At 40.1% G+C, this 19,479-nt stretch overlaps 2 protein-coding genes across 4 annotated transcripts; one reads left to right on the top strand and one right to left on the bottom strand.

The window, feature by feature from the left end:
* Nucleotides 1–470: 470 nt before the first annotated feature.
* gys2 (glycogen synthase 2) lies at nucleotides 471–14,483 on the top strand. 3 transcript variants are annotated; one of them, XR_014907658.1, is made up of 17 exons: nucleotides 471–939; nucleotides 3,493–3,674; nucleotides 4,422–4,613; nucleotides 4,750–4,935; nucleotides 6,545–6,689; nucleotides 7,040–7,157; nucleotides 7,262–7,382; nucleotides 7,466–7,572; nucleotides 8,453–8,512; nucleotides 8,613–8,691; nucleotides 10,291–10,404; nucleotides 10,659–10,785; nucleotides 10,892–10,987; nucleotides 11,088–11,251; nucleotides 11,790–11,870; nucleotides 12,878–12,975; nucleotides 13,456–13,554. XR_014907658.1 is itself a non-coding variant. In XM_085382819.1 (16 exons), exons 1-16 carry the CDS (start codon nucleotides 816–818, stop codon nucleotides 13,672–13,674), a joined length of 2,115 nt encoding a protein of 704 aa, XP_085238945.1. In that variant the 5' UTR covers nucleotides 471–815; the 3' UTR covers nucleotides 13,675–14,483. The 3 variants fall into 3 exon arrangements, 1 of the variants encoding a protein (XP_085238945.1); XR_014907657.1 differs by having other exon boundaries at nucleotides 12,878–13,093; nucleotides 13,456–13,515; XM_085382819.1 differs by lacking the exon at nucleotides 12,878–12,975 and having other exon boundaries at nucleotides 13,456–14,483.
* A 534-nt stretch (nucleotides 14,484–15,017) lies between these two features.
* On the bottom strand, nucleotides 15,018–19,479 carry spx (spexin hormone; the record flags this gene model as incomplete). Its single annotated transcript, XM_085381240.1, has 6 exons — nucleotides 15,018–15,082; nucleotides 15,650–15,736; nucleotides 16,514–16,576; nucleotides 16,703–16,760; nucleotides 16,906–16,989; nucleotides 19,459–19,479. Coding segments are annotated over 6 exons (378 nt in total), but the record flags the coding sequence as incomplete, so codon positions are not given.

Raw genomic sequence — 19,479 nt, 5'->3', positions numbered from 1 at the left:
TTTTGATTTTTGCTTTTATTGGTTTTAGAAATTCAGATTACAAAATCATTCCTTAGTACAAACCATTACAAAAATAGTCTTAATTAGATAAAAGTAGTTGGGGTGAGTTTTTTTTGGTAAGGTTTAAGGAGAGAAGTGTCAGATTGGTACAAGCTGCTGCACCTTTGCTAATCAACTCTGCCTTGTTAAGCAGCAGCAGGGTGGTTCCTCACGGAGCACATGTGCATGCTAGCTAATATAGTTGACTCAGGAGTGAACAGCTTCCGCTGATATAATATCTGACTTTTCTGGAGTTTGACACTACTAAGGGGCGAAAACAGGCCTTATTCTGTTTTTTGCGTGAGCGAGGAAATTTCCCTGTAGATGTTCAGTAGTTTGTAGAATCCTTATTTGGTTGTATTGAGTGGAATGTAAAGGTGTTTTTTAGTATCTGCTCTAAAAACAACACTTTTAAGCTAACATGGAGTCAGCCTAAAGCGGATTGATCACTTTAGGCCTTCACTCCTCAGAGAGATAAATAAATAAATAAATAGTAAGACTGAGCACACAGCTGCAGTTTGTTTTTATCACACACAACCCCAAAACCAAACCTTTCACCCTGACATGATTATGGAAGGTAGGCGGGGTGGAAGTGCTTTGCCCTCGTGACTTTTTTTTTTTTTTTTTTTTTTCTTTTTTTAATAAGTCTCATCTTTGCCTTCGGAGAGGAAAGCTCTTTCTGGCCTCTAGCCACAACAGGTTCGAAGGTCCTACATTGAGATTAAGCGGAGCTTCTTCCCAACAGTGACGTTTGTTGGACCCCCAGAAACTGTAAGATGCCTCTGTCCCGTTCGCTTTCCATGACATCCCTGACCGGGGTGCTGCCGGCCTGGGAGGAGGACGAGCTGCCTGTGGAGGACCTGCTGCTCTTCGAAGTCTCCTGGGAGGTCACCAACAAAGGTCAGTTTCATCAGAACTGTATTACTTCTATTTCCATTTTATACAGTAAAACACTGGATGTATCATTGTAGTATTTATTTCATTTGAATCAGTTAGCTCATATTAATGTGTTTGAGTCAATATATTTCAGTGTGCGTGTGTATATATTTGTTTTTTTTTAAATTACTCTTGTGGCTAGAAAAACAATATACAGAATGTATAAATATCTATGAATCAAAGGAATTAAAAAAAACTTGTGAAACCATAATGAACAGTAACAAATGTGTATCTTTAAAGTATCAGTATTTCAGTTTAAACATCACTTTAATTTGTATCTCTAATACATGCCATGTGACAATTTCCTGTTTAAAAAAACCCCCTCTGTCTGTTAATATTAGTAATATTTTATGAAAGAGTCACTCTTTGCCCCTTGAAGAGCAAATATTGCACTGAGTGTGCTCCCTCTGAAGAGTTAAACATTAAGCTGATGCTCATGTAGTGTCCTAAACACAAAAAAGATAAAATGACTGAATATTGAATTGGTTTGCATGTGGACAGCAGGTGTCGTGTTACAGTACTAATTGTGGCTTTTGCCTCGAATCACTGAGAACATTTTATGCATAGTGAAGATTTCTGCTGCCTGTTTATTCACTCTTACTGGCAGTTTGGATTGAAGTTGGATATGGAAACTGCAACTTTTTTTTTTTTTTAAAGATGTGACAATAGCACATTATTTCATGTTGTGTTTAATTACCTTTAATTTCAAATTAATGAATCTAAAAATGTAAATATTAATTTGAACATTAAGGTTCAGAGGTTATCAGGCACTCTGCTGTTTTCTCTGGCTTTACTGTTTATATGATCCCTGCTCTCTGATGCAGCTCAGACGTCATTCTCCACTGAATGTTTTGATGATAATATCAGTATTTGTCTTTATGCTGCCTAGTGAGACTGAAAAACATTACCACATGTGCTTTGACCCCTACAAACCAGAAATTTTGTGTCTGCTACAAATGGCACCAGTGCAATATCAGCTCCTGGTCAAAATGGGTTTGTATAAAAGATCTGTTAAAGCAATTGATGGCCCCTGACTATTTTCAGTGATTTAGTGTTTGACTAAATGACTGAACAGCTGATGATAATGTATGTAGGTATGTTTTGTGTCTTTCTTTCCATTTTTGTGTATTTTTAAATGACAATCTGGATTATGTCTCTGCACATAATAAGAGGTTATTTAACAAAAGTAAACCAAAAGCAAAAACACTGTATAGAAAAACTAGGAACATCTTTCATACTTCCATAGGAATTAGGAGACTGAAAAGCAGCCAGTTGCTGCTACTAAATGCATTTGATTAACTGATCTGGAAATGTGAACAGCTATAGAAGTAGCAGTAGTTTAATTATCATTCAGGTGTCTGTTCACCTAATGCCAATGAAGATGGAAATCAAAATTATGAGGAAGCAATTTTTGTTGCCCATCAGTCTGTAACCGGTTATAAGGCTGCTTCTTGAGCAATTTGAAATCAGTCATTCTGCAGAGAGGGCATTAGCAAGTCAGAAAGCACTCAAAACAGTTTTCAGTCTTTCAGTTGACATTCCAGCAAATTCACCCCAATGATACTCAGAAACTTAACCCTCTGGGGTTTAATTGGCCATTTTTTCAATACTTTTGATTTTACCTTGTATATTTCACATTTTTAAAACTGTTTACCTTGCCTTGTTTAAAATAATTCTTGTCAGCACTCCTTGTTTGATTTGGGGGGTTTTTCTTTTCATTTTGACGTACTGTATTACCTCTAAAATCAACACACAAATAATATGAGGTTAGGAAAAGTTACACTTCTTTTTTCTTTTTTTTTAACTGCAAAAACTACAAACATGTTTGACAAATCATTTTCAGAACTTGAAAAGCAAAAGAAATTGTGCACAAGTTTTGCAAACAAAGTTATATAGAAACTACTTTCCTAAAAATGTAGCAAGGCCTCAGGCGTTTTTATATAACCATTTAAAACTATTTACAGAATAATCAGGTGTTCTGCATCAAATAGTTAAAGTTCAAAATAAATAACTGGATTAAGAATTAACGTAAAAATGGCGTTGACTCCGACAGATCGCTTTTTACGTCACGTAGCTGCGCAATGAACGCAGTTTTTGTGGGTGGCAGAAAAAAGCGGCGTTCAAAGACCGGGAAAACTGCCCTTTTTTCCGCCACTCAGAAGGGGTGTTGAAGGCGCCCCCCACCCCACCCCCTTTTTTCTGACTAATTAAACGGCGATCTTTAACGCCATTTCTTAACCAGACTGGTTAGGAAAAGTGGCAAATTGTAGCACTATTGGCTTGCAACAGTTAAAAGTTTTTACCCTTTTCTTTCAAACACTGACAGTCTTCCCCCCCCCCCCCCCCCCCCCCCCCCCCCACACAGATTACTGTAGTAATGTGTTAGGAGTCTGTGAACATACAGACTGGTTCCTATTGGACTTTTTACAAGAATTTTTAAAAGACAAGTCAAGTCAAAAGTTTGAAACCTTTTGCAGTGACTTCAGGTCTTTTCACTTGCCCTGTGTGTCACTATAGTTGGGGGAATCTACACAGTCATCCAGACCAAGGCTAAGATCACTGTGGATGAATGGGGAGACAACTACTACATGATGGGACCATACTTCGAGCACAACTTCAAGACTCAGGTGGAGAGCTGTGAGCCACCAAATCCTGCCATCAGGAAGGCCATGGATGCCCTCATCCACAACGGCTGCCAGGTGAGGGATGGGAGAGGAAAGATTATCTGTGTACCAGTTGACACACCAAAACCTACTGAGTTGACAGGCATACAATTTGCTTAACCATAAAGGGGACTAGTGGGTCTGGGGGTTCTCACCCATGAAATTAGTTATTCATCATTGTGAAATGATGAATATCACTGTCATACAGTTTGGGCTGCCCTGGATGTACGCTGTGTATGATGGGAATGATGTGATTGCTGGATGAGGATGGTCACTGAATGGTAGTTACGCAGGAGGCTCAGATGCCAAATGCGTGTTTGACCACTAGAGGGTGCACATATGCTGATGAGACAGTTGCAGATCAGACTGTCAGAATACATTTAAGGAAATAACAATTAGCATGACTTTAGTAAAAAGCTACACTAAAGCTGCAAGGCTCCTTGGAGATGTTTAAAATGATCCCTAAGTTATATTGTCTAACTTTAAGAGCAGATAGAAAATGTGTTTGTAAGAACACAACTTGGCTGTATATTGCTGTCATGCAAAAAAACAACACAATATAGTGATCACTTTATACTTCAAATGCATGCATCCAAAATTTCTCTTAGCAAAGTGGATATAACCAGAATCTTCATACCACCTACGCCCTAAGTAGGGTTAGGGTTAGGCTAACCTCAGGCTAAAACTGTTGCCATGAAACTGAATGCATATCCTGGGATAGAAGCACAGAGGCACTTAAATCTGAAAGTGTCCCTAATAAAGCTGAACTTGTTTTTAATGCAGGTTCATTTTGGTCGCTGGCTGATTGAGGGCAGCCCCTACGTAATCCTGTTTGACATAGGCTCAGCAGCCTGGAACCTGGACCGCTGGAAAGGGGACCTTTGGGACACCTGCAACGTTGGTCTGCCCTTCCATGACCGAGAAGCCAATGACTCGCTCATTTTGGGCTCCCTTATTGCATGGTTCTTCAAAGAGGTGCATTATAAGTGAACCTAATTGTCTTGTTGGCTCCTATGCTGAGTTTTGGATTTATAAAAATAAATAAATCTCAATATGCATCACTGAGATGGTTGGCATAAGTAAACATGGCAGCTTTCTTTTGTGTTTTTAGTTGACAGACCACCTTGGAGACAAACCTAATGTCATCAGTCACTTCCATGAATGGCAGGCAGGTCCTGGACTTATTCTCTCTCGCTCACGCAAAATTCCCATGGCGACAGTATTCACAACACATGCCACCCTGCTGGGAAGATACCTTTGTGCTGGGAACACTGACTTTTACAACAACCTGGACAAGGTGAGAGAACAAGAGAACTGCCTTACAGCAAACAGACACATAGTAACACTGTTTGTAGTTGGCCTATAACTGTCATGGACACCAAGCCATTCCCTTCTTATGACTCTAGTTAATAATACAGGCAGGAAAATTTGTCAATGTTTTATTGTGAATCAGAGCTTGATCTTTACAGCTGATATGTTGCCTACAATGTGCATATTAGATTCATTATAAATAAATTTCAGATAGTTGAATTGGGTAGTACTTAAATCCTTTTGACCCTAATAGAAGGGGAAAAACATCAGTGTTTGTAAACATAGGGGCACTACAGTAGGCATGTTATTTATATTATCAAATCACAATAGTAATCATTTTTATATTTCATATTGCACGGCCTTTACACTACAATATGAAATGCAAAAAGTGAGCGAAGAAGAGAAGCCCACAGCATGCTGAGGCCTATTGCAGTGTACCTATGAAAACAGAACAAAAAGCAAAGTTCTTAAGAGTCTGTCTCCTGGCACCCCACGTCCATCACAAAATACGCGTGCAACTCACACTCGCGCCTCTCTGCCTACAATGACCAGCCATAAGATTTATGCTCATATTTAAAGGTTTAGCTCTTTTAGGACTACTTAGAGCATCATTAGTAATGTTGAGCTACATTTGGAGATGTCAATGCAATGTTTGTAATTGGCCACACAAGCTAAAGGTCAATGTGGAGCTAAAGGTTACTCCTTGACCGAATGGATAATTGACAGATGATTCTTAGGACCATCACTTATTCTGTCGATGGAATCTTGTTAACTGAGAGTCAGAAAATGCAGCCAATGTGGTAAAACAAAGCAGGATCATTTCCAGACTTACAAACTGTAAATGAACTTTAAAAGAGATTTTTTTTTAAATTCATTTAATTGAATAAATGAAATGCAATATTTTATTATGCTCTTGTTTATGCTCAACTATGCCTGAAATTGATAATTATACATGCTGTTATAACCAAACCTTTTTGTGGTCCCACGAGGGTAGTCGAGATCTTGCCTTGTAGGATTAATGAGGATGCGGTGAACTAAACTGGTGCAGTCTCATCCTCATTTTCCCAGTATGTTTCATGACAAACGCTCATACTCGGACACTCGTGTCCTCTCTTGCTCATTTAAACATGTATGCACGCTCGCATCCACACACAGCATAACTCTGTATTTGTTTGTGTACCTCCCTCTGTTTTGTCTTTTAGGTGTTGTATCGTTGGTGTACTTTGTTACAGAGGAAGCACGTCTGTTTGCATCTATCTCTCCCTCTTTTTTTTGTCCCTTCTATTCTTCCACTTCTCCTGTCTTTTGCCTAGTCTTCACCCTCTGTCCACTCCAGCATTATATCCACAAGCGATAATATGAATAATATTTTCTTTTTTAAAATAATTGCAACAAAAACATTCAGATGAGAAAAGTAGACCCTCTGTAGGCTCCTCTTGTTACAGCAAATATATTTGGTAAAAAAAGGCATTCAGAAAAATATTCTGCTGCTCTGGGCAGGTTTAAAAAAAAAAAAATGCTTGATAATTAAACAGGTTTTGTAAAGTAAAATGAATGTTTTTGTTTTTTCTGTTTTTAAAAATTGTGTGTGGCAGTTTAACATTGACAAGGAGGCTGGTGAGAGGCAGATCTACCACCGATACTGCTTAGAGAGAGCAGCAGTTCACTGTGCTCACGTCTTCACGACAGTCTCTCAGATCACTGCTGTGGAGGCCAACCACATGCTGCACAGGAAACCAGGTGGAAATTTTTCACTATACTATCTCCACAAGAACGTAGTTTTACGTTGTCTATTGGTTTTCTGACGATCCATGCAACACAGTCATGCAAGAAATGTTTTTACAAATCACACTACAGTCCTGTAGATAAATACATATCATGATTGACTCATTTGTAGTGATAACTAGCAACAGTAACTTGAAGTAATCAGTTTCTGTATGATGTTCACACAGTCACACAACTGTATTCCAGGGATTGATGGCAAAAATACCTTCAAGTTTGAAATAAAATGTTGAAGCTAAACACAAAGTAATTTTGATACCGCTGTCAACGGAAAATGAATAAAACCATCTTTTCCTTTGTTGGTACAGATGTGGTCACCCCAAATGGGCTGAATGTGAAGAAGTTCTCAGCCATGCATGAGTTTCAAAACCTGCACTCCACCAACAAGGCCCAAATCCAGGAGTTTATCAGGGGACACTTCTATGGGTTTGTTGCTTTATTAAAAAGTAGTCCTGGCAGCTCTCGAAGTTTGTTGTACTTCATAAAATGAATTGAAAATTTCATTTTATTAATCTTTATTATCTCGGTAGTCACCTGGACTTCAACTTGGATAAAACCCTCATCTTCTTCATTGCTGGGCGCTATGAGTTCTCAAACAAAGGAGCAGATATTTTCCTTGAATCACTGTCCAGACTGAACTATCTGCTGCGGGTGAGGCCGTGTTTGTTTTGTGCCTTTTTGGTAGTGTTGTGTTGTACACATCTAATGGAAACCTATCGTCACCGTCTCTGCAGGTCCACCGAAACGATGTGACGGTCGTAGTTTTCTTCATCATGCCAGCGAAAACTAACAACTTCAATGTGGAGTCACTGAAGGGGCAGGCAGTACGTAAACAGCTTTGGTACGTCCTGCTTTGCTGATTATTTGTAGCAATTAAATAATTCTGTACAGTACATCCATTTTTTTTTTCATTATATACTCTAAATGTGATGAACAATACCCGGGGGGGGGATCTGGAAATCTGTTGGGATTTTTCTCCCTCACTGATCACTTGGGGAGCTGCAGTTTTTGGCAAAATTGTAAATCCCACAGGTTGTAGTGCATCTGCCTCCCAATTTAGAAGAAGGCTATAAAGAACGGCACATGAATGAAATCTGAAATGGAGCCTGGGAATTGCAGGGCCTTCTAAGTTGTCTCTGCCATGTTGTTGTTGCATGCAAAAGCAGAGGCTGTATGCCAACAGGTAATAAGGAAGAAAGTGCACTAATGAATGAGACAAAGGAGTGTTGTTAGGAGAATTTATTTTTAGGCGCTACTGATGCTCAAGTTCCCTGAACTTCTCGTGTAGCTGTTCGCCACCTGTTTGTGGTGATCACCTGCACAACATTTATTGCTTCAAGCTTGGGCTTATCGACCTTTCTGGGCAGCCACGACACATCAGACAAATCCAATCTTCACTTGTAAATAGCAGACAGTTTGAGACAGCCTGGTATTGATCTGATTTGAAACACAAACCTGATTTAACTGCAGCCTGAACAAAGTGTTTACCTCCATTAGGAAGCTGTACTGAAAGACTCGTCATTATCCAACATTGATTTAAAAAATGTGTACTTCCTCATGAGTGGTTGCCAAGGTGGGCATGGTTCAGCAAAAATGCAACTTAGGAACTTTGCTCCTTCCCTGCTTTAACTCTTAAACTCTAAATAATAATGATTTTCTGTTACTGTTGGTGCTTCAAACTAACAACTGCAGTGGTGATAGATTTCCTTTGCTTTTAACAGGGATACAGCTCATGCTGTTAAGGAGAAATTTGGTAAAAAGCTGTATGATGCTCTGTTAAAGTAAGTATTTCTACTTGCTGAGGTATTTGATGTTGATATCAAAGTGTTGTGTAAATTTGCAGATCGATGATGATGATGTATGTATGTCTTCTTTCATTAGAGGGCAGATCCCTGATCTCAACAACATTTTGGACCGAGATGACTTCACCATTATGAAGAGAGCCATCTACGCCACACAGGTGTGCGTGTGTGCGTGAAATAATCTTTAATTCTACTTCCCCTCTTTCAAGTAACTGACTACCATTAGTCCTTATTGATGATGACTTAGAAAGATTAATATCAGTAAATTGTACCAGTGTATTGTTTCCCAAGACAAACTGTGTTCAGCTGAAATCTTTACACCTAAGGTGACACTCTTGATAAGAAAATGTTAATATCTGTAAAATGATGTGGAAATTGGGATCTTTTCAACCAGACAGAAACGACCTTTTTACTACATAAAGGGCCATGTTTATGGTTGCGCCACTATTACATTTAGGCACATACAAATTTCAGGATAACTTATTTCAACAACATTAAAGATATAACTTTCATTTTGACTCAAATGTTAAAGCTATGCTGGAATATTTTATTTTGAATTTCATATAACATAATACAATTTTATTTTTTTAAATTGTCATCTTGCTCTGTTCATTTAATTTGTGGGTCCTTTTGTAGTCTGCTGTTAACAGTGTGGATAACATCGCAGGCTGTCGCAGTATTAGCAGAGAGTGCGGCACATGCAGTTATTCAATCTTCAATTGAAGTTCATACAGCACCAAATCACAACAGTTGCTGTAAGGTAGACCCTACAATAATACATGCAGAGTAAAACCCAACAATCATATGACCCCCTATGAGCACTTTGGCGACAGTGGGAAGGAAAAACTCCCTTTTAACAGGAAGAAACCTCCGGCAGAACCAGGCTCAGGGAGGGGCGGGGCCATCTGCTGCAACTGGTTGGGGCGAGAGAAGGAAGACATGTTATCACGATAACATATGTACACTCCCACAGTAGATAATACGGCCTCATTCTACTAGCTTACCAGCTCAATGTCCTTACTGCAGAGTGTCTTTTTGATAGTTAGATGGTGTAACTCTGGACACTTATCATTCAGAAACACAGCCCCCCCCTTGTCTTATTTCTGCTCTCCTTGGTCAGCCTGGATTAGATGCAGATAAACATGGACTGTCTTACTTTTTGGTGTTAGTGTGGTTAATTGGACGGATAAGATGCCCACTGATGCCAGGGCCACCAATTCATCCACGTTACTGTGAAGAAATCTCACATTCCACATGATGAGATGATGGGTCCTTATCTTCTCCTCTGGTTTCGATGCCTGATACCAGATTCCTCCTAACATCTTAGGGCAGCTCTGGACTAGAACGGAGTCCAGCTCCTGCCAAGGATGGTTCCAGATCCTGACTATATCTAGTTGATATCTCTCAACCTCTCACAAGCTCAGGCTTCAATTCCACCAGAGATGTGATGTTTTATTTCCTAATAGCCAGCCCTGGTATCTGGAGACTGGACCACCGCCCTCCTGTAGAGCCTTTGCCTTTGAACATCGCCTGTCACACAATGTACCCAATGCCTATAGCGCCTTCTAACCCTAACCTGCAGGTGGTGGACCTACTGGAGGGAAGCCAGTGTAGCTTCTTTGGGCTGCATCTGACTGGACCCCATTGCCTAAGGGCCTGGTCACCAGGCACTTTTTAAAATCACTCAGGGGTCAATTGAATTCCTCACTTTTATGTTTATCTATCCTAATCGCATACTTTAACCTCTTGGCTTGCAGAGGCACAGCCTCCCTCCAGTAACCACTCACAACATGCTGGACGACTCAGCAGATCCCATCCTGTCCAACATCAGACGTGTTGGCCTCTTCAACTCCAGGAACGACCGTGTCAAGGTAAACAAAACATTATGTCAGCCATGTCAGGTGTGATAAGATCTCTCGATCTCTCTATTGATGGAGATAGATATAAATTTTTAAAATATATATCTAAAATGTGGAGAGATCTACTGTGACTACACAGTTGGTCTTTAATCTATTAACTTGTAGTTATTAAAAACAAACAAACTGGCTTAACTTTTATGTTTTAATTTGTGCTATGCTGCCAAATAAGGACATGGGCAACTCTTATCTGTGTGTCACCCTCTCAGGTTGTTTTCCACCCGGAGTTCTTGTCCTCGACTAGTCCTCTGCTGCCAATGGACTACGAGGATTTTGTCCGTGGTTGTAACCTTGGAGTGTTCCCTTCCTACTATGAACCATGGGGCTACACACCTGGTAGACTGACCATCCTCATGTTGTAGCCAGGCATACATGTTTCTACATAAATGCTTTATACTTCCCCTGTGCATATTGTTTAGGGCTTCTGTCTTCTGTTCTCCAGGTGAGTGTACTGTAATGGGCATTCCTAGTGTGACCACCAATTTGTCAGGTTTTGGTTGCTTCATGGAGGAGCACGTGTCGGACCCTGCTGCATATGGTGTGTGAGTGCATTCACACTCATGGGTGCACAAACACTGTGAATTATGTGTGTTCATCCTTATGGATTATGTTCTTTCCCCCCTCCTCCTCTCTGTCAGGTATCTATATAGTGGACCGACGCTTCCGTTCTGCTGAGGAGTCCTGCAACCAGCTAACTCAGTTCATGTTCAGTTTCTGCCAGCAGTCTCGGCGGCAGCGTATCATCCAGCGCAACCGAACTGAGAGGCTGTCTGACCTTCTGGACTGGAGATACCTGGGACGGGTCGGTTTCTGATTCTGAAGCCCTGAATAGTTACTTGGTTAAAGTCAGAACAGGACACAATCAGAGAAAACGGGAGTCTACTACTGAACTATATTCTGGTTCAGCCAATAAATAATCAATTTCATTACTGCTTTTGCCGTTTACCAGATACAGGTATACAACAGTGAACAGCAAGCTGCCAACTTTGGTTGTGCTAGGCTATTCCACTTACACAAGTCAAATATAGGGCTACCATGCTGTGGCTCCTGTGAACTGTGGTACAATGTGCCATGTATTGATCTGCTATATAGTTCACCCTCTCCTTTAACAGGATAACGTGCTGACCTCCAAGATGATTGCAAAACAAGCATACAAGATTTCATAATTGGTCCATATGTAGAACAAAGCATGCACCAACTTTAAAACTACTTTCGTCGTTACTGAAGGATGTATTCTTATGGTCAAGATTAATTAGAGGTGGTAGTTCAGACGCCCACATTGCAAATCTTTCATTGAAATGTTTGTTCAGTTCTTAATGTATTTCTGGCTTGTTTGACAGTTCTACATACATGCACGTCACCTGGCCCTTAGTAGAGCTTTCCCAGACAAGTTCAAGATGGATCCCATGGCCCCTCTGAAGGTAAGGAATCCTTTACAAGGGATTTTGATCATAGTTGTGCACAAAACTTTATGTAGAGTAAGTGTTGAGGAGAAAGTAGAGCTTTGTGAAGTGATTTAAAGAGTTTACTGTTTGTGGGGATTATGTCTGATCCCCTTTTGTGCTCAGAGGACATCCTGGCCTTTCTCGTGTGTTTGGCTGGCCTCTTTTTGCCCAAAGAGGCAGGAAATGACAAAAAAATGTTAAACAGAAAAACTTCATTTTTTTACATTTTTTTTTTTATTCTTCCTTTCCCCTCAGTTCTCATGAGGCTAGGACCTTTGCTAGCTAGCTGTGATCCTGTGTTACATTTACAACCTAATTGAAAGCATGAGAAATGTACTGGCGTTACTAAATTCTGTGTGGTTCTTGTACCAAACAAGTTGATGCCATCGGATCCTAATGATCAGCGGCCCTCACATCACATGTGAGAAAGTCTGAGAGACTTGTTATGGTCCATGAAAACATCACTTGACCCTCTTCAGATTGTGGCAGGTAGATTGATTGCATTGTCGACTCTCATATTTGGTCTCTACATAAGCCTTGCTTCCATCTAGATGCTTGCTGAGGGTCATCTTGTTTTATTTATCAAGTTTAACACAATTCAGTCAGATTAAGAGAGACATACAGGAAATGTTAGTAAACATCTCAGGATCTCATGTATCACAGTCTAACTGACAAACTGCGGTATGTGAGATAGTTTGTCTAATGTTCAATACAGCAACTCCAAGGGGAACTTGCTGCGTCCATTCTTGTTGTCCTTGTACACATCCCACTTAAAATCAGACGTAAAAATCTGGCTCATGACATCGCCAGAAATACTGATTTTTGTAGTGATTGGATATGTTGGGAACAAGAGGAGTACACAGGACTGGTGGATCATTTTTTTGGAGCAGAGAAATCCTCTGCTTCTGAATGTGGGGAAAAGACCAGAAAGGTGATGGATATCTAAACGAAGATGGTGGCTACACGTCCCGTGTCTATCGTAGGACAAGATGCCGCTGTGGTGCAGGAGTTGACATCCAGATACTTCTACATTAAAAGGCTGAATTGGAAGACCAACACAGAGGCTGTATACAAGAAGGGGGTGAGCATCCTCTATTTCCTAAGGGAGCTGAGATACTTCTGGAGAATTTCTGTCAGTTTCTTGTGGAGAGCGGAGTGGAGCTGGTGATGCCAACAGACTGAATAAACAGATTAGGAAGGTTAGTTCTGTGACTGGATGCAAACTGGGAGTCTGAAATACTACAACTATATACATTTTGTTGTTGTTTGTTTTCTTTTCTTGATGAAGTCAACTGCTGTAACAAGAATTTCCTAAGTATTTAAGAGTGCTTTTTAAATCCAATGTTTCTAAGCGATTATCAGATAAAAATGAGCATTTCATGGTTCTAGGCCAGCCTGCCAGCTTCCTTTTTACTTTATTAGGCTCCTCTGCTCACCTGGTAAGAGTTCACACACTAATCATAATTAACGATCTACTTCAACTTTAGATTAGTGTAGCAAAATTCACAGATCTGTTTAGGAATCACTGACTTACAGTGACTGGGCTCATTTGTCTCCACAGACGGAGGGTTTCCGGTATCCCCGGCCCTACTCGGTTCCACCCTCTCCTTCTGCCTCTATCCATTCCACGCCCCACCACAGTGATGTTGAGGATGACGATGATGAACCCTATGATGAAGATGAGGAGGCCGAGAGGGACCGGATGAATATCAAATCTCCATTTGTGCTCAATGCTGTGCCAGAGGGGAAGAAGCAGCAACAAGGAGAGTCAAGAAACTGAAATGCTCCAGAGTAGCTATGGCCTTTACAGTTGGATGGACTTGACAGACAAATGTGTGCGGTGGGGGGGGGGTCACTGCCTGGTTAGCCCCACAGTCTACACCACAGTAATGACGACCCCCCCCCCCCCCCCCCCCCCCCCCCACATCATCACCTTTTGTTAACAATTGTTACACTTATTCTGCTGCCAGGCAATAAAGTCCACCCTGCATAACAAACTTTTTATAAAGTTTGTAGAAAGGTTAAATCTAAGTTTATCATCTGTCTTCAAATGCTAGCTCGCCAAAATAACTTTAGTCAAGCAGAGTCTGAAAAATGCTAACTGAACATTACAGTTATTTAAAATAAACTTGAGTAGAACAAAGTGTCTGTCACAGGCTTTCCATTCGTTTGTTTGTTTGCATGAAGCGATAGAGGGTTGCGCTTTAGGAGCAATTTAGAATGAGCAATGAATTTGACACTGTAGCCTTTTAATTTTAGAAGACTATTTTTCAGATTAGAGAAAGCAAAACCAAAAACGATGAGATGAGACGAGGGACTGTCAAAGTAAAACAGGAAGTATAACACAGACGTGGACTTTACACTGAACAAAGGGACCACTGAGCTAATCTGAAGGCCGAAAAGTTGAGGTTGGAAGGTCGGCAGCATTTGACTTTGCAAAAATTTGGTTACATCTGTAAACTATGCGTCTCAGTATCCACTGACTTTTTGTGATTGGACTTGTTGCACAAGTGACATTTGGAATCACTAGGATGATGCAACTACCACTTCACATAAGAAAGTGATGGGCAAAATCTAACGACTACTTATTGCCCTTTTTTTTTTTTTTTTTAAAGTACACAATTTTTACAGTGCACTTTGGTGTTACCACACACCTCTACACAGTAGTTTAAATATGGCAATATAAGGGAACAAGCTACATGACGTGATTTGATTCAAAAGACGCTTTGCTTCACTCTGGACTGAAATGGTTTGTATATGTTTTGAGTTTTCCAAGGTAATCTTGTGGTCTAATATTGCAAAAATTCTGATGTACTCTATTTTATTATTTATCATCACGTTTACACTTATCTTTCCTTGAATTTCCAAGTAACCTAATTTCAGTTCTGTTTAAATTCTTGATTCATATTTTTGAAATCTGGAGCTTCTTGATTTTGTTTTACAGGGATTGATTATATACCTGAAAAATAACACTGCCCATAAAAGTAGAAAATTTGCCCCAAACAGTTTCAATTAAACTCTTTTTATTAAAACATCACATTTCATATTTAGAGAATTTATATTTACAGCTTCCTTTTCCCCCACACAGAACAAATCAGAGGTTGTCTGGCAATGATACAAACATTAGAAATATTCCCTCTTCCACACTGGTAGCTCCTGGATATACACCTCATCTGCGTTTTCATCAGCTAGAAGAGAGGAACGGTAAAAGAAAGTATGGAATTGAAATTGAGCAAAAAGAACAAAACACACATTTTGAACTAAATGCCACAAGATTTGAGATCTTTTTTTTTTTTTTTTTTTTTTTTTTTTTTTTCTCTATTATTGCCTTTTCACTACAATCTGAAGTTTATTCGAACTGGAACAAATTAAAAAAAAAAATTCAATCTCTTTTCTTTATTAGGGCATAAAGGCAAATTTGTGTTGCAAAAAACCTTCATAAAACTGCAATGACACAGCCATGCTGACAACTACCATAGTACCATAGTTCCCACAACTTGAACTCTAACACCTAAATCATCTGTTTTCTCACAGAGATATTAAAGGACAGTTAATCATTTTTTTTTGTATATTTGGTCGGAGTTGCACTATGACAGTGTACAGTATATGAGTTACCCAGTCAGCTCTAGAAATATCTACCTTCTCTCAAAAACAGCTGAAGTGGCCATCATGGCATCTTGTGATGCTCAAAGCATGAAAAACATACATTTGAAAAACGTGTATATAGAACCCATAGGTCCAGATTCTGCTCTCACCTCCCTCTCTAGCTTGCTGTAGGAAATTAAGCAGAACAGTAGCAGCCTGGTCCACAGTCAGCTTCTCTGTGTTGTGACTACGAGTCTCTGACAATCAAGAAAACACAACACACAGTCCTGAAGGTGATTGCAGGTCAAGGTCCGCCATGAAAACCACTTACTGTGTATAAACATGGAAAGTTTTTTTTTTTTGTTTTTTTTTTGTCATTCTTTTAAATAATGAAAGTTAACTCTGTGAGGTCTAAGTCACCATCAGTGTTTACCATAAGCCCTGTGCAATCAAAATGTTCCCCCCCCCCCACACATATCCAAAACCATTTTCATTTTTTTCAAGAGGCTATTTTGCTTTCAAATTAGAGTTATGGTTATCACCAATGATGACTAAAGGTTCTTTACTTTTTTTTAAAAAAATTATTCATTTGTTATTACTTATTATACAAAGGGCGGCACGGTGGTTAGCACTGTTGCCGCACAGCAAGAAGGTCCTGAGTTCAATTCCAACATCAGGCCGGGGTCTTTCTGTGTGGAGTTTGCATGTTCTCCCCGTGTTTGCGTGGGTTCCCTCCGGGTACTCCGGCTTCCTCCCACCGTCCAAAGACATGCAGCTTGTGAGGATAGGTTAATTGGATAATCCAAATTGTCACTAGGTGTGAATGTGCGAATGAATGTGAGTGCGAATGGTTGTCTGTCCCTGTGTGTTAGCCCTGCGACAGACTGGCGACCTGTCCAGGGTGTACCCTGCCTCTCGCCCTATGACAGCTGGGATAGGCTCCAGCGCCCCCCGCGACCCTGAAAAGGACAAGCGGAAGCGAATGGATGGATGGATGGATTTGTTATTACATTTTACAGGATACTTTATTGTACCTAGGTGAAGAGTGTCGTAGACATCTCCTTCTTTTCGGTCCTCTGAGATGAACCTTCTTCCCTCTGAAAAAATGTTTTTAAAAACAACTTTATGGTTTATTTACATAACTAACTAAATAAATAGATAAATGGTGACAGTAAATGTTTATCGTCACCCTGTTCCTATTATGTCAGTAGCTAGATACATACGGGTGCCCTTGAGGTACAGCATAGCCTGCGGGGTCCAGTTTCTTCGCTGGAATGAGCCCTTTATAGAAGAAATAGTATTTGAAGCTCAAAGCTGGAGATATTTTTATGACTTTAGAATACTGTCAGAATATGAATAATTGTTTTGGTAATCTTGTAACAAAGCAGTTCAACAGGGGAAAAAAATTAAATCAAACCAGCCGTACCTTTGGCGTGCTCCGTGACTGGGAGATAAATGTTGCCAGTAATAAAAGTGTGAGTACATACGCTATTGTGACAGTCTTCAAACCCTGTCAGCAAAAAAGAAATGATCAAATCATGTCATCAGCATCCTTCATCTTCCTCACAGACCGACTCACTCAGATATGTGCCTTTATATTCACTTGAAGAAATCTTTTAATAATTAACTCAGTAACTGTGAAGCCTCAGTGAAAAATGTGTATATGCAATATATCTGTGAATACAAAGAAAAAAGTGAACTTTTAGTGAGGACATCTCCAAAATTACTTTGATATTGCTGATTGATTCATCTTTTAGAAAGTGAGATATTAAAATGTTTAGTTAAGATAACATTTTCCTAAATGACATTTTCAAGAAAGAATGCATTTCACTTTTTTGAGGATGCAAAAAGCCCAGATATTTAAAAAAAAATTTCCAATGAAACCTGTTTTAAAAGAAAAATAAATAAATAAATTCCTTCCACCAAAATACTGCAAACGTTTCATGCCTTCCACCTACCTTCATGGTATCACAGGTCCTGTAAGCCTGGCGCCTGCAGAGACGATGAGAGAGTAGAAGGTTCAGGGTAGCTGCTGGTGGTGTTTCCTCTGCCTCTACTTATATCCTCTGTGAACCTTCTATGCTCTGTCAAGATGCTGCCAGCAATAGGTCATGCAAGTTTGATGGAAAGGGGGCGGTTAGGAGAGTGAATGAATTGTGCCACTAATCGATCCAGTTCCTTTCACAGACAGCTGAAGTCTGTTGTAAAATACCTGTGAATTGAATCAAGCTTCTCTAAACACTTCCTGCTCCCCAGGGTGGTTTTTCAAAATTAGTCGGAGCTGCAGGCCATTAATATGAAATGTGGAGCACCCTGGATGTTCATAACAACAGCAATATTCTCCTCTGTGGTAATTTTTAATGTTTGCACCTTGCTTACTGGAGCAGTATACGGAGAGATGTGAGTTCATTTAATGAATCAAAAGGCAACATATCCACTAATGAAAGGAACAGTCCACAGCCTACAGGAGTGAATGAGTGATGTTCACTGTCAGTAATAGAAGAATATCACTAACTGCCCTATTTCCCACATTGTAGCTGGTTACTCAAAGATGCCACCAAGCATTTGTGTGCATTTTTTAATACGGTTACACTCATGGGGTGGCTGTAGCTCAGCAGGTCATCTGCTGATCAGAAGGATGGTGGTTAAATCCATAAGAATGGTTGGGCCGAGAACTGCAGGAGGTGAGATTTAGCTGTGGCGGTGATGTGAACGAGGAGGGACTCAAGGAGTTGGGTCACTGCTGCTGCTGCTGCAACGTGGGAAGGCTTGTCCACTGCTACTGTGATGTGGAAAGGATTTCCTGCTGCTACTGCTGCGAGGTGGAGGAATTGGGAATGTGGAGGTGATGAACAGGGCTTGGAGCGTCTCCTTAGCCTGGGTCAGAGAATGGGCAAACTCCAAAGCCACAGAGAGTTGGTGCAGGTGATGATTTTCCCAGAAAATGGGCCCTGGATGACTCATCTTTCAGTGGGATATCAGCAGAGTTAAGGATGATACTGCAAAAACTCAATACTAACACACCTCAATCTGTTAGGATCAACACCATCACATGTTTATCCATCCTTTATCTACAACACTGGCTCCCCTCAGGGCTGAGTCCTCAGCTCATTTCTCTAAACCCTGCTCACACATGACTGCAAAGCCAATTTCAGCAATAACCTCATAGTGAAGTTTGCAGATGACACAGCAGTGGTGTGGTCGGCTCCTCAAGTCAGTGAGACTCACAAACAGCTTCTTCCTCTGGTCCATTCAGATCGTCAACAACACTACCCCACCCACCTCACCAATCTGAGCCATGGTTTGAGTAGCCCCCATCACTCAGGCCAATCACACACAGGCCACTCTATTCGGTCTTCTCTTTGCACCACTTCCAAGCATTTTGCATCTTGTTTTGTAATGTGGGCCTATTCTCTCTCTCATTTTTGGATACATTCTCTTGTTTTGTATACTTTATATCCCACTTGATTGTATTTATTTCTCCTGTTTTATATTTCTTCCTGCTGTCTACTATTTCTTTTTTGTTTCAGCACAGTTGGTGTGGACACCCAGAATTTCATTGTACATGTACAACAACAATAAAGGGCTATTCTTTTCTTTTGTTCCTTGTTTGTCCTTGTTGTTTTTGGTTTTACTGGTGTTCATTTGACACTGCATTTACCTTGTGATGTACAGGAGTGTTGCTTTTATCTTGACATTAGTACTCATCATTTTGAATTCTTTCTTTTCTAAACTGCTCATATTTTAATATTAATTAGTGGACATTTTAAAAATAAAATAGGCCATTTAATTAATTTGCCTATTTGTAGTTTTTTTTGTGCGTGTGTTCATCTTCATCTACTTATGAGCAGTGTGCATGATTTGGTGTTTGTGTTTAGGAGATACAGTGGGGCAAAAAAGTATTTAGTCAGCCACCGATTGTGCAAGTTCCCCCACTTAAAATGATGACAGAGGTCAGTAATTTGCACCAGAGGTACACTTCAACTGTGAGAGACAGAAT

This window comes from Rhamphochromis longiceps, linkage group LG15, assembly GCF_057381845.1.
Source record: "Rhamphochromis longiceps isolate RC_006_pf linkage group LG15, R_longiceps_female_GT1.1, whole genome shotgun sequence".
Taxonomy (NCBI): Eukaryota; Metazoa; Chordata; class Actinopteri; order Cichliformes; family Cichlidae; genus Rhamphochromis; species Rhamphochromis longiceps.
The sequence above is the reverse complement of the archived record's forward strand: the minus strand, read 5'-3'. Positions and strand labels throughout refer to the sequence as shown.

What these genes read in the sequence shown, in the direction of transcription:
- gys2 (XM_085382819.1), top strand. Translation starts at nt 816, where the DNA reads ATGCCTCTGTCCCGTTCGCTTTCCATGACATCCCTGACCGGGGTGCTG. An exon ending in CTGGGAGGTCACCAACAAAG is followed by an intron (nt 940 to 3,492) that starts GTCAGTTTCATC and finishes GTGTCACTATAG; the next exon opens with TTGGGGGAATCTACACAGTC. An exon ending in CATGCTGCACAGGAAACCAG is followed by an intron (nt 6,690 to 7,039) that starts GTGGAAATTTTT and finishes TTGTTGGTACAG; the next exon opens with ATGTGGTCACCCCAAATGGG.